The 13,738-nt window shown below is 46.4% G+C and overlaps 1 protein-coding gene across 1 annotated transcript in view; it reads left to right on the top strand.

Annotated features, from left to right (window-relative positions):
* Positions 1 to 13,738, top strand: part of LOC145351356 (putative G-protein coupled receptor 139) — a 62,997-nt gene that overhangs the window by 38,105 nt on the left and 11,154 nt on the right. The window contains exon 2 of the mRNA XM_080200972.1: positions 9,594 to 9,634. Coding sequence (XP_080057098.1) covers positions 9,594 to 9,634 — 41 coding nt within the window. The remainder of the gene's footprint in view (positions 1 to 9,593; positions 9,635 to 13,738) is intronic.

Raw genomic sequence — 13,738 nt, 5'->3', positions numbered from 1 at the left:
TACGACTTTCAACTTGGTCCTGGTAGATTGATCAACACAGATGTCATCATCTACATTAGCGTGCAGGCTTAGATATTGAAGAGCTGCCTGCCAGTCACGAGACATGTCTTCACATATAGGAACCCAGGAAAGCAGTCAACAATATATTTCACCTTCACACTACCAGCGCCAAGATGGAATTGGATATCACCCTGGTGGTCACAACAGTATCAAGGCCCCAAACTTGTTCACCCAGATGTATTTCTTGATAGAACCCTTGGCTAAAAGCATCACCTCCTCAGGACTGCAGAAGAAACCTCCAAAACACTCCTCTGTAAACTCGTTCCTTCCTCATTGGGATCACATGCCAACATCCTCAGGACCTCTGTTTTCGCGAGCACATGTGATTGTTGGAGGTCAGCCATCTCCGTTCCATGGCACTACAGCTGGAGTTTCTCGTGCGTTTCTGAGGCCTACCCGCCTTTAGCTATTCTTCCAAGTGGGGACATTCACTAATAACTGAACAATGCACAACACCATTTCGCAAACCCTCAGATACTGAAGTCGACCATGTTCAAATGTAGTAAGAAATAGACAATATCCACTTTTGGGTTGACAAATGACAAGTAGTGTTAGCGCCACACAAGTGTCAGGCAACGACTATCTCCAATAAGAGAAAAACTGATCATTCCTCCTTTGACATTCAATTGCATTACCGTTGCCGAATTGTCCATTACCGACACCCTGGGGTTTACTGTTGGCCTGAAACTGAACTGGATTACTCATATGCATACTATTGTTCCAACGGCAGGTCAGATGGGAGGGGAGGTAGTATACAGTCGTATTGTAATCAGTGCAATAATCCAAAGACATAGGGCCAGGCTGTTGAACTGAAGACCCGTGTTCAAACCCTATGAAACCGTTGTCAATTGTTGTGAAAACCCATCTGGTTCACTGATGTCCTTTACTCAAGTAAATCTATGATCCTTGCCTGGGCTGGCCTTTATGTAACCTCAGACTAAAAACAATATTGTTGTCTCTGAAAATGCCTTCTGAAATAACCTAACAAGCCATTCAGTTCAACGGAAATGGGAGAGGAACAATAAATGCTGGCCCAGCCAACGATGCTCAGATCCCATGATGAGAAATAAGCAATGGCAAAATCTCATCTCCTGACTTTCAAAAACCAAGGAATCAGGTGTTTGATGGAGTACTCTGTTATTTCTTTTGGGATGAGTACAGCTTCAACAATGCTCAAGACACGTTATGCCGTCCAGGACATAGTAACCCATTTGATTGGCACCTCATCAAAAAATACCCACTCCCTCCATCATCAATGCGCATTGGTAGCAGTATGTGCAATCTAACAGTTGCACTACAGAATCTTATCAAGCCTTCTGAAGTAGCAAATTCCAAACCCACAACCACTGTCATCTAGAAAGAAAAAGCAGTTGACACATGGGAAAATCACCGCCTGGAAATTTTCCTCGAAGTCACTCAACATACTGATCGGGAAATACATTGCCAATCCTTCACTGCCATTAGAGAGGAATCCTGGAACTGTTTCCCAAACAACACAATGTGTTTACATATATTACATGGACTGCAGCAGTTCAAAAAGGAAGATCAACACCGCCATCTCATGGAATTGGACAATAAATGCTGGCTAAGGCAACAAGCACTACATCTTATGAATTAATAATAATAAAAAAAAAGTGGATGGTGTCCAGCTGCCCAAATCAAATGGATCAACATGCAACTCAATTGAACAATGTCGATCTTCACAGGGTTCCTGGCCACTTTCTTTTGCTTCCAGTCCTAATCAATATTGCCAACTCCCTCCATGACATCAGTAAGGTAATTGCATCCAGAAAGTGGATGTCTACTCCAACCCAGCTACCTGGCTTCAAATTCTCATCAGCAGTTTCCCTTAAACTGAATTAACTTGAAATTAATTTTGCAACATGAATCACTATAGAGGACACAAGTATCATCAACTTTATAAGACCCTTGTCAGGCCTCATTTGGAGTACTGTGCGCAGTTCTGGTCGCCTCACTATAGGAAAGACGTAGAAGCTATTGAAAGGGTACAGAGGAGATTTACAAGGATGTTGCCTGGACTGGGAGGCATGCCTTATGAAGATAGGTTGAGGGAACTGGGTCTCTTTTCCCTAGAGAGACGTAGGTTGAGAGGCGATCTGATAGAGGTTTATAAGATGTTGAGAGGAATAGATAGGGTGGATTCTCAGAGGCTATTTCCCCGGGTTGAAATGGTCGCTACGAGAGGACACAGGTTTAAGGTGCAGGGAGGAAAGTACAGAAGTGATGTTAGGGGTAAGTTTTTCACTCAGAGGGTGGTGAGTGAATGGAATAGGCTGCTGTCAGTGGTGGTGGAGGCGAACTCGCTGGGGTCTTTTAAAAGACTTCTGGATGAGTATATGGGGTTTTATGGGATTGGGGGTTATAGATAGGTGTTGATGTGATCGGCGCAACTCGTGGGCCGAAGGGCCTGTTTGTGCTGTAGTGTTCTATGTTCTATATCATATCAGAAGCAGTCATGAACTAGGAATGGAAGGCAGGGAGGAAATCAGCAAAATTGCATCAGGAAGGTGCTACTTAAGCAAAAAATGTTGCAGCTACGGGCTGGCATCTGCTTCCTCCTGAGAAGCATCATTCTTGAGTCTTAAATGAAGTTGCTGGTGAAATGATGATGCATTGCTTTTAGTTTTCCGAAGTCCATAGTTTTGGGGAAGGTCATATTAGATTGGAAGATAATTGTCTTAACGGTTATGGGTCTGTGATTGGGTAGGTGGGCATGACGAGGTTCGAACTGGTTCCTCAAGAGCGATGGTCAAGTTTTGATGACAGTCAAAGAAAAAAGCAAGGGAAACAGGCCCTTCGGCCAAACGAGCCCGCACCGCCATTTTAACATTGAGTCCCCTCTCCACCCATGACCCTTGTCTATGCTTATGGCATTCTAGATTGAGGGAAGACTAATTTAGGGACAATTTGTTACACCAATCAGCCTAACAGCACATCTTTGGGGTGTGAGAGGAAACCGGAGCACCAGGAGAAAACTGACGCAAGCACGGGGAGAATGTGCAAACTCCTGCAGACACTGGCCCAAATCCATGTATCTGCACAGCAGTGATAGTCACTGATCTGTCGCGTTGCCCATCATCTGGTTCAGTTTAAGCGTACACTAACGACGTGAAGTACTAGGCTATTCTCGAAACAACCAACAGCAGCCCTCGTACGACCCGTCATTGTTCCCTGACCGCTCGACATTATCAATTACCTGTGGGACGATCCCACTAATTAAAGTTTGTTTGTTACTTCAGCTGATTCTTGTCAAGGTAAAATAACTTTCATGATATCGGCCTTACCAATTTGTTTAGATGGGAAAATATGTTCTCATGTTCCCATGATTAATATCGTGAGCTCCCAAACAGTGAACCTAAACTATTTGCAATATATATAATGTCTTAGATACAGGGATAGAAGGTATTATAGCCAAGTCTGCAGATGACACAAAAGTAGATGGGACAATAATTTGCAGTGAGGGAATATGAAACTTAAAAGATGGATGTAACTAGGCTAGGTGAGTGTGCCAAAATGTGGCAGATAGAGTTTTACGTGGATATGTGTAAGCTTATCTATTTTGACCAGAAAAGTAGAAAGGTAGCATTTCTCTTTCTCAATTGAAATGCAGTGGGATCTGGGCATCGTTGTGCGCAATTTGCGGGCAACTAGTATGCTGGTATAGAAGATAATAAGGACAGCAAATGGAACTTTGGCATTTATAGCTGAAAGAATTGAGTATAAAAATAACAAAGTGTTGCTGCTACGACATGGGGCATTGGTGAGACCAAGTCAGAATACTATGCAAAGTTTTGTTTCTCTTATTTGAAGAAGGATGCAGAGACATTAGAGTCAGTTCAGAGGCAATTCACTGCATTGATTCCAGAGACAAGGAGTTCTTTTACGAAGATAAGTTGAGAAGTTTAGGCTGATACTCTTTAGAATTGAGAATCATGAGTGGAGATGAAGTATACAATATGATAAACAATATTTGGTTTAATTAATTTGGACCTGATTTGTCTGTAAAATTATCGCCACAGAAATGGAAACTGCAATATTCTGATTATAGTACGAATTACAGGATAATCAGATGTCTTACTGAATCAGCCATTTGACTTATCTCAGTTGGCTGGACTGCTGGACAGCGATTTTAAAAAGTGATACCAAAAACGTAGATTTAATTCCCGTACTGACTAAAATTATTCATTAAGTCCCACCTTCTCAAATATTCCTGACGGTTGGTGATCGTTGGGTTAAATCACCATCAGTCACAACTTATATTTAGCTGGGACTATGACGAATTTACCTTTTGCAAGTAAGATAAGAAAAAGTTTTGACAAAATAAGTGAAAAATGGACATTTCCTCTTTTGGGGCAATTTAGAATGAGAGGTCAGAACTTTAGGATGGAAGGTAGCTGATTTAAAACAGATGAGAAGAAAATACTTCTCTCAAATGTTACGAATCTGTGGAATTCACTTTAATCATTGAATTATTACAGTGCACATTCATAGAAGGCCATTCAGCCCATTGAATGTTGTTCAGTTATTCTCTCCAATTAAGCATGGTTTTGATGTCTCAGTGAGACTTCTGCAGAATTTCATATTTTAAATATATATTCTGATATTTCATAGAACATAGAACATAGAACACTACAGCACAAACAGGCCCTTCGGCCCACGAGTTGCGCCGATCACATCAACACCTACCAATCCATAGACCTATCTATAACCCCCAATCCCATTAAATCCCATATACTCATCCAGAAGTCTTTTAAAAGACCCCAGCGAGTTCGCCTCCACCACCACTGACGGCAGCCGATTCCATTCACTCACCACCCTCTGAGTGAAAAACTTACCCCTAACATCACTTCTGTACTTGCCTCCCCGCACCTTAAATCTGTGTCCTCTCGTAGCGACCATTTCAACCCGGGGAAATAGCCTCTGAGAATCCACCCTATCTATTCCTCTCAACATTTTATAAACTTCTATCAGATCGCCTCTCAACCTTCGTCTCTCCAGGGAAAAGAGTCCCAGCTCCCTCAACCTAACTTCATAAGGCATGCTTCCCAGTCCAGGCAACATCCTTGTAAATCTCCTCTGTACCCTTTCAATAGCTTCTACATCCTTCCTATAGTGAGGCGACCAGGACTGCGCACAGTACTCCAAGTGAGGCCTGACAAGGGTCTTATAAAGTTGCAGCATTACCTACCGATTCCTAAACTCAATCCCTTGATGAATGAAGGCCAGTACACCATACGCCTTCTTGACCACATCCTCCACCTGTGAGGCCGATTTAAAAGTCCTGTGGACCCGGACCCCAAGATCCTTCTGCTGTTCAACACTACTAAGACTCCTGCCCTTGATAGTGTACTCGTTCATCCCATTGGTTCTGCCAAAATGGACGACTACACATTTATCCACGTTGAAGTCCATCTGCCACTTCTCCGCCCAGTCCTGTATCCTATTTATGTCCTGCTGCAACTTCTGACATCCTTCCAGACCATCCACAACACCACCGACCTTCGTGTCATCGGCGAACTTACTAACCCATCCCTCCACTTCCTCATCTAGGTCATTTATGAAAATGACAAACAGCAAGGGTTCTAGAACAGATCCCTGGGGCACTCCACTGGTGACTGACCTCCATGCAGAAAAAGACCCATCCACAACCACTCTCTGCCTTCTGCAGGCAAGCCAGTTCTGGATCCACAAGGCCAAAGCCCCTTGGATCCCATGCCCTCTCACCTTCTCAAGAAGTCTTGCATGGGGGACCTTATCAAACGCCTTGCTGAAGTCCATGTACACCACGTCCACTGCACTTCCTTCGTCAATGTGTTCAGTCACATTTTCGAAGAACTCAACTAGTCTCGTAAGGCACGACCTGCCCTTGACAAAACCAACTATTTCTGATCGTGCTAAACCTCTCCAAATGCTCGTAAATCTTGTCCCTCAGAAGCCTCTCCATCAGCTTACCAACCACTGAGGTCAGACTCACCGGTCGGTAATTTCCCGGGCTATCTCTGTTCCCTTTCTTGAAAATAGGAACCACATCCGCAATCCTTCAATCCTCCGGAACCTCTCCCGTCTCCATTGACGACGCAAAGGTCATCGCCAGGGGCTCTGCAATCACTTCCCTCACCTCCCACAGTATCCTGGGGTTCATCCCATCTGGTCCCGGCGACTTATCTATCTTGATAGCATTCAAAAGTTCTAACACATCCTCCTCCTTAATATCCACATACTCAATCTTTTCCATCTGCTGCAAATCCGTAGCAAAATCTCCCAGATCAGTTTCCACTGTGAATACTGAGGCAAAGTACTCATGAAGCACCTCTGCCATTTCTTCTGGTTCCACACAGACCTTTCCCCCTTCACCTTTTATAGGTCCTATCCCTTCTCTTCTCATCCTTTTACTTTTCACATATTTATAGAAGGCCTTGGGATTCTCCTTAATCTTACCCGCCAAGGTCTTCTCATGACCCCTTCTGGCTGTCCTAATTTCCCTTTTAAGCTCCTTTCTACAATCCTTATACTCCTCAAGATCCTTACCATCTCCTAGCTCCCTGAACCTTTTGTACACCTTCCTTTTCCTCCTGACTAGGTTCGCCACAGCCTTCGTGCACCACGGTTCCCGCGACCTACCAAAACCCCTCGTCTCATCGGAATGTTGTCGTGCAGAGCTCCAGACAAACATTCCTTGAATATCCGCCACCTTCCTTCGGTACTTTTCCCTAGGAACGCCTCCTTCCAGTTTATTTGTCCAAGTAACTTCCTGACTTCTTCGTATTTCCCCTTACTCCAGACAAACACCTTCCTAGTATAAGTGTTATAGGTGTGACAGAGGAGGGTTAAAGAGAGGTGGAGGGGTGGCACTGTTAGTAAAGGAAAACATCACAGTAGTGCAGAGGGAGGACAATATGGAGGAGTTAGGGATTGAGTCGCTGTGGGTGGAGTTGAGAAATAAAAAGGGAGAGATTACGATGCTAGGGGTATACTATAGGCCACCCAACAGCCTGAGGTCAGTGGAGGAAGGCATTTGCAGGGGCATTTTGGATAGGTGCAGGAGAATAGGGTGGTTGTAGTGGGTGAATTTAATCTTCCTGGAGTGGATTGGAAGGGGCCTAGAGTTGGGGGTACGGAGGGAGAGGAGTTTGTAAAATGTGTTTTGGAAGGGTCTCTAGAGCAGTATGTAACTAGCCCGACTAGGGAAGGGGCTATACTGGATTTAGTGTTGGGTAATGAGCCAGGGCAGGTGGTTGAGGTTGAGGTAGGCGTACATGTGGCTAACAGTGACCACAAGTCGGTCGACTTTAGGATAAAAATGGAAAGGGATGAGTGCCGGCCAAACGGGAGGGTGCTGAACTGGGGAAAGGCGAGCTATAGCCGGATTAAGGAGGGAGCTGAAGGACACTGATTGGGAGGGACTGTTAGCTGGCAAGTCCACGGTCGGCAAGTGGGAAGCTTTTAAGGGCAAACTGAAAATGTTGCAGGAGAGGCATGTTCCGGTTAAGCGGAAGGATGGGAAAGGTAGCATTAGAGACCCGTGGATTACAGGGAGTATCGAAGACTTGGTGAGGAAGAAGAGGGATGCATATGTTAGGTCGAAACAACTGGGTACGGAGAGTGCGCTGGAGGAATATAGAGAGAGTAGGAGGGAGCTAAAAAGGGGAGTTAGAAGGGCGAAGAGAGGGCATAAAATGGCTTCTGCTGATAGGATTAAGGAAAATCCAAAGGCATTTTATTCCTATATTAGGAGCAAGAGAGTAGTTAGAGGGAAAATTGGTCCTCTTAGGGACAAAAGTGGGGAGTTATGTATTGAGTCGGAGGGAATGGGGGAGCTCCTGAATGAATACTTTGCGTCGGTATTCACGAAGGAGAGGGGTTCGGTGTCGTGCGGTGTCCTGGAGGGAGCTGTGGATCAGTGGCAGGAAATATCTATTACGAGGGAGGAAGTGCTAGGGCTTTTAGGTAGCGTAAGGACGGATAAAGCTCTGGGGCCTGATGGTATTTATCCCAGGCTGCTTAGGGAGGTGAAAGATGAAATTGCTGGGCCTCTGGCACAAATCTTTGTCTCTTCTTTGGACACAGGTGAGGTCCCAGAAGACTGGAGGGTAGCAAATGTGGTACCGCTGTTTAAAAAAGGTAGTAGGGATAACCCTGGTAATTATAGACTGGTGAGTTTGACATCGGTGGTAGGGAAATTAATGGAAAAAATACTTAGGGGTAGGATGTATGAGCATTTGGAGCATTGCAATCTGATTAGGGATAGGCAACATGGCTTTGTTAGAGGGACGTCTTGCCTTACGAATCTGGTAGAATTCTTTGAGGAGGTGACAAAAACGGTTGACGATGGGAGAGCTGTTGATGTCATCGATATGGATTTCAGTAAGGCGTTTGACAAAGTCCCTCATAGTAGGCTGGTAGAAAAGGTTAAGGCGCATGGGATACAAGGACAGGTAGCTAGGTGGATTGAGAACTGGCTGGGCAATAGGAGACAGAGGGTAGTTGTTGAGGGGACCTTTTCGGGCTGGAGGCCAGTGACCAGTGGTGTGCCGCAGGGCTCAGTACTGGGACCTCTCCTCTTTGTAGTATATATAAACGACTTGGAAGAGAGCGTAGGTGGTGTGATCAGCAAGTTTGAGGATAACACCAAGATGGCAGGGTTGGCGGATACTGAGGTGGAATGTCAGGTGATACAGCAGAATATAAATAGGCTGGTACATTGGGCAGATAGGTGGCAGATGGAATTTAATCCTGACAAATGCGAGGTGATGCATTTTGGAAGGAATAATGCAGAGAGGAGCTACGTGATAAAAGGTAGACCGATTAGGAGTATAGAAATACAGAGGGACCTGGGAGTGCAGGTTCACAAGTCTATGAAGGTTGCGACACAAGTGGAGAAGGTTGTGAGGAAAGCTTATGGAATGCTAGCCTTTATAGGAAGGGGTATGGAGTATAGGAGCTGCCGTCTAATGCTTCAGTGGTACAGAACGTTGGTTAGACTGCATTTGGAGTACTGCGTCCAGTTCTGGTCACCTTACTACCGGAAGGACGTGGAGACTCTGGAGAGGGTGCAGAGGAGGTTTACCAGGATGTTGCCTGGCATGGAGGGACTGAGTTTCGAGGAAAGGTTGGAGAAACTGGGACTTTTCTCCTTGGAAAGACGGAGATTGAGGGGAGACATGATAGAGGTATATAAGATACTGAAGGGAATAGATAGAGTCAATAGTGAGAGGCTGCTACCTAGACTGGGTACAATTACGAGAGGTCATGATCTAAGGGTGAGGGGGGAGAAGTATAATTTGGATATGAGAGGAAGGTTCTTCACGCAGAGGGTCGTGGGGGTGTGGAACGCACTACCGAGTAGGGTGGTGGAGGCAGGAACGTTGGACTCGTTTAAGGTTTACTTAGATAGACACATGAGCGAAACGAGGATGGAGGGTTATAGTAGGGGGTATTAAATAGGGTCAGAGCCTTGGGAGACACTGGAAATGCAGACTTATATGTTAACGTTTTTGTCTTTTATTCCGCAGGTGGAAGTCCACCTTGTTTTCAAACGAGGGGCATGCACACGGTGGGTCGTGCGTGGGCTGCTCTTGGAGGTTCCGGGAGTGGCCTAGTACTTTGTGTCGGTGTGTGTGCTTGATCCTGGACCAGTAGACGGGCGCCGCAACGGCTCAGTGACGAGCACTGCTAGCTGTGCAGATACATGGATTTGGGCCTGTGTCTGTGGGAGTTTGCGCAGTCTCCCTGTGGTTGTGTGGGTTTCCTCTGGGCGCTCCGGTTTCCTCCCACACCCCAAAGATGTGCTATTAGGCTGATTGGTTTACCAAATTGACACTATTCTCCCTGAATCTGGCTAAGTTAGCGGTTCCACTTGCAGACACGCAGGGCAGGGTAGGTGTAGGAGGATATGGCGGCGTGGGCTCATTGGGCCGAAGGGCCTGTTTCCCGTGCTGGGTTGTTCTTTGTTCTTTGTAAATGGTTCATGCTTTCCCCTCGCTTCTCCAGGGACAATGTCCAACTGGTTAATGTTTTCCCCGGCTGGTTAATGTTTTCCCCTGTTTGTTCATGTTTTCCCCTCGCTTCTCCAGGGACAATGTCCAACTGGTTAATGTTTTCCCTGGCTGGTTAATGTTTTCCCCTGTTGGTTAATGTTTTCCCTGGTTGGTTAATGTTTTCCACTACTGGTTAATGTTTTCCTCTGCTGGTTAATGTCTTCCCTGACTGGTTAATGTTTTGCCCCTGCTTCTCCAGAGATTATGTGCAACTGGTTAATGTTTTCCCCTCGGTTCTCGAGGGTCTATGTCCGACTGGTTAATGATTTCCCCCTGCTTCTCCAGGCTCCAAGTCCAACTGGTTAATGATTTCCCCCTGCTTCTCCAGCGACCAAGTCCCACTGGTTAATGTTTTCCCCATGGTTGGTTCATGTTTTCCCTGGTTGGTTAATGTTTTCCCAAATTTTGTTAATGCTTTGCCCCTGCTTCTCCAGAGACTAAGTCCGACTCGTTAATGCTTTCCCCAAGCTTCTCCAGGCACCCAGTCCAACTGGTTAATGTTTTCCCCCTGCTTCTCCAGGGCCCAAGTCCCACTGGCAAATGTTTTCCCCATGGTTGGTTCATGCTTTCCCCACGGTTGGTTAATGTTTTCCCCGACTGGTTAATGTTTTGCCCGACTGTTTAATGTTTTCCCCACGGTTGGTTAATGTTGTGCCCCTGCTTCTCCAGGGAGTATGCCCGACTGGTTAATGTTTTCCCCTCGGTTCTCTAGGGACCAGGTCTGACTGGTTCATGTTTTCCCCCTGCTTCTCCAGGCACCAAGTCCAACTGGTTAATGTTTTCCCCTCGGTTCTCCAGGTACTATTCCTGCCTGGTAAATGTTTGGAAGGACTATTACTTACGTGGCAAAAAACCGCAGCAGGCGACGGTGCAGAGGGACCTCAGGGTCCTTGTGCATGAGTCGCAAAAACCCAGCCTGCAGGTGCAGCAGGTGGTCAGGAAGGCTAATGGAATGCTGGCCTTCATCGCGAGGGGGATTGAATATAAAAGTAGGGAGGTCTTGCTGCAGCTGTATAGGGCATTGGTGAGGCCGCAGCTGGAGTACTGTGAGCAGTTTTGGTCGCCGCACTTACGCAAGGATACTTTGGCCTTGGAGGGAGTCCAGAAGAGGATTACCAGGCTGATACCAGAGTTGATGGAGTTGAGCTATGAGGAGAGGCTGAATAAGCTAGGCTTGTACTCGTTAGAGTTTAGAAGAATGAGGGGAGATCTCATTGAGACGTATAAGATGATGAATGGGATGGATAGGATAGAGGTGGAGAGACTCTTCCCGCTCAGAAAGGACAGTAGGACTAGGGGGCACAGCCTCAAGATAAAGCGGGTGCGGTTTAGAATGGAGTTGAGGAGGAACTTCTTCACTCAAAGGGTTGTGAATCTCTGGAATTCTCTGCCCGTTGAAGTGGTGGAGGCTACCTCGCTAAATATTTTTAAGACGCGGGTTGATGGGTTTTTGATAAGCGAGGGGATTTAGGGTTATGGGGAGAGGGCGGGAATGTGGAACTGAGCCACGACAGATCAGACATGATCTTATTGAATGGCGGGGCAGGCTCGAAGGACTAGGTGGCTACTCCTGCTCCTATTTCTTATGCTCTTATGTAAAACATTAACCAACCATGGGGAAAACATGAACCAGTGGGGGAAGCCATTAACCAGTGGGACTTGGAGCCTGGAGAAGCAGGGGGGAAAACATTAACCAGTCGGGGAAAACTTTCACCTGTCCCTCTGTATCTCTGTGTCCCATTAAGCTGATTCAGTGTGAATGTCGGCCTTGCTTGTGAGTACGAAACATTCAAGTTGACACCTTTAAATATCGATCCCCCCTCTCTCTGCCTGTCTGTCTGTCAGTCTCTCGCTCTCTCACTGTCACTCTCTCTCTCCCTCAGTAACTTCACTGCAGTGTTAATGTAAGCCTGACTTCTGACACTTCAGAAACTTTAAAAACTCACTCTCTGCCTCTCTCAGTTCAGGCACAGGTTGAGTGTTCGAGTGAGAGCGGGGGAGAGGTGAGTATTGAAGCCGGTGCAGGCAGCTGTCAACAAAGCTTTGAAGAAATGGCAGGCAGTGTTTGTAAAGATGCTGAGGGAATGGGAAAGTCAGTGTGTCAGCCAGATGGGGGAAGGGAGGCTTCCACTTGCGAGGGGAAAACATTAACCAGCTGCTGCTGCTGCGGTGTGGGCAATGGCAGTCCCCCTTTTATTGTACCCTCTGGACAAGCAGGGGCAAAACATGAACCAGGTGTACTGAGTCCCTGTAGAAGCGAGGGGAAAACATTAACCAGTCGGACATGGTCTCCGGAGAAGCAGAGGCAAAACATTATCCAGTCGGAGAAAACGTTAACCAGTTGGACTTGGTGCATGGAGAAGCGAGGGGAAAACATTAAACAATCGGACATCGTCCCTGGAGAAGCCAGGGGACAACATTGACCAGTCAGACTTGGTCTCTGGAGAAACAGGGGCAAAACATTAACCAACCGTGTGCAAAACATTAACCAACCGTGGGGAAAACATTAACCAACCAGGGAAAACATTAACCAGTGGGACTTAGGTGCTGGCTGGAGTGGGCAAAACATTAACCAACCGTGGAGAAAGCAGTAACCAGTCGGACCTTGTCCCTGGAGAAGCCAGGGAAAGCTGAAACATTTGGACTTGTTGCCTGGAGCAGAAGGGAAAACATTAACCAGGCGGACAGAGTCCCTGGAGAAGCGAGAGGACAATATTAACCAGTTGGACATAGTCCCTGGAGAAGCAGGGGCAAAACATTAACCAGTAGGGCAAAATATTAACCAGTCAGGGAAAACATTTACCAACTGGGGAAAACATTAACCAGTAGGGCAAAACATTAACCAACTGGGGAAAACATTAACCAGTCGGGCAAAAAATTAACCAGTGGGACTTGGGCTCTGCCTGGATGGGCCAAACATTAAGCAACGGTGGGGAAAGGATGAACCAAGCATGGGGTAAACATTAACCAGTCGGGGAAAACATTAACCAACCAGGGAAAACATTAACCGTTGAAAGCATTAACCAGTTGGGGAAAACATTAACCAGTGGGTGAAAACATTAACCAAACGGGAAAACATTAACCAGTGGGACTTAGTCTGTGGCTGGATGGGCAAAACGTGAAACAACCGTGGGGAAAACATTAACCAGTGGGACTTGGTCCCTGGAGAAGCGAGGGGAAAACATTAACCAGTCGGACATAGTCCCTGGAGAACCAAGGGAAAACATTAACCAGTTGCACATAATCCCTGGAGAAGCAGGGGCAAAACATTAACCAGGAGGGGAAAACATTAACCAAACAGGGAAAACTGTAACCAACCGGGGAAAACATTAACCAGCTGGGGAAAACATGAACCAGTTCAACATTGTCCCTGGAGAAGCAAGGGGAGAACATGAACCAGTTGGGCATAGTCACTGGAGAAGCGAGGGGAAAACATTAGCCAGTCGGACCTGGTCCCTGGAGAACTGAGGGGAAAACATTAACCAGTTGGAGATGGTCCCTGGAGAAGTGAGGGGAAAATATTAACCAGTCGGACCTAATCCCTGGAGAACCGAGGGGAAAACATTAACCAGTTGGACTCAGTCCCTGTAGAAGCAGGGGCAAAACATTAACCAAGTGGG

This window comes from Carcharhinus amblyrhynchos, chromosome 13 (genome assembly GCF_965287045.1).
Source record: "Carcharhinus amblyrhynchos chromosome 13, sCarAmb.v2.hapA, whole genome shotgun sequence".
Lineage (NCBI taxonomy): Eukaryota > Metazoa > Chordata > Chondrichthyes > Carcharhiniformes > Carcharhinidae > Carcharhinus > Carcharhinus amblyrhynchos.
Note: the sequence above shows the minus strand (reverse complement) of the source record. Positions and strands in the feature narration are given on the sequence as shown.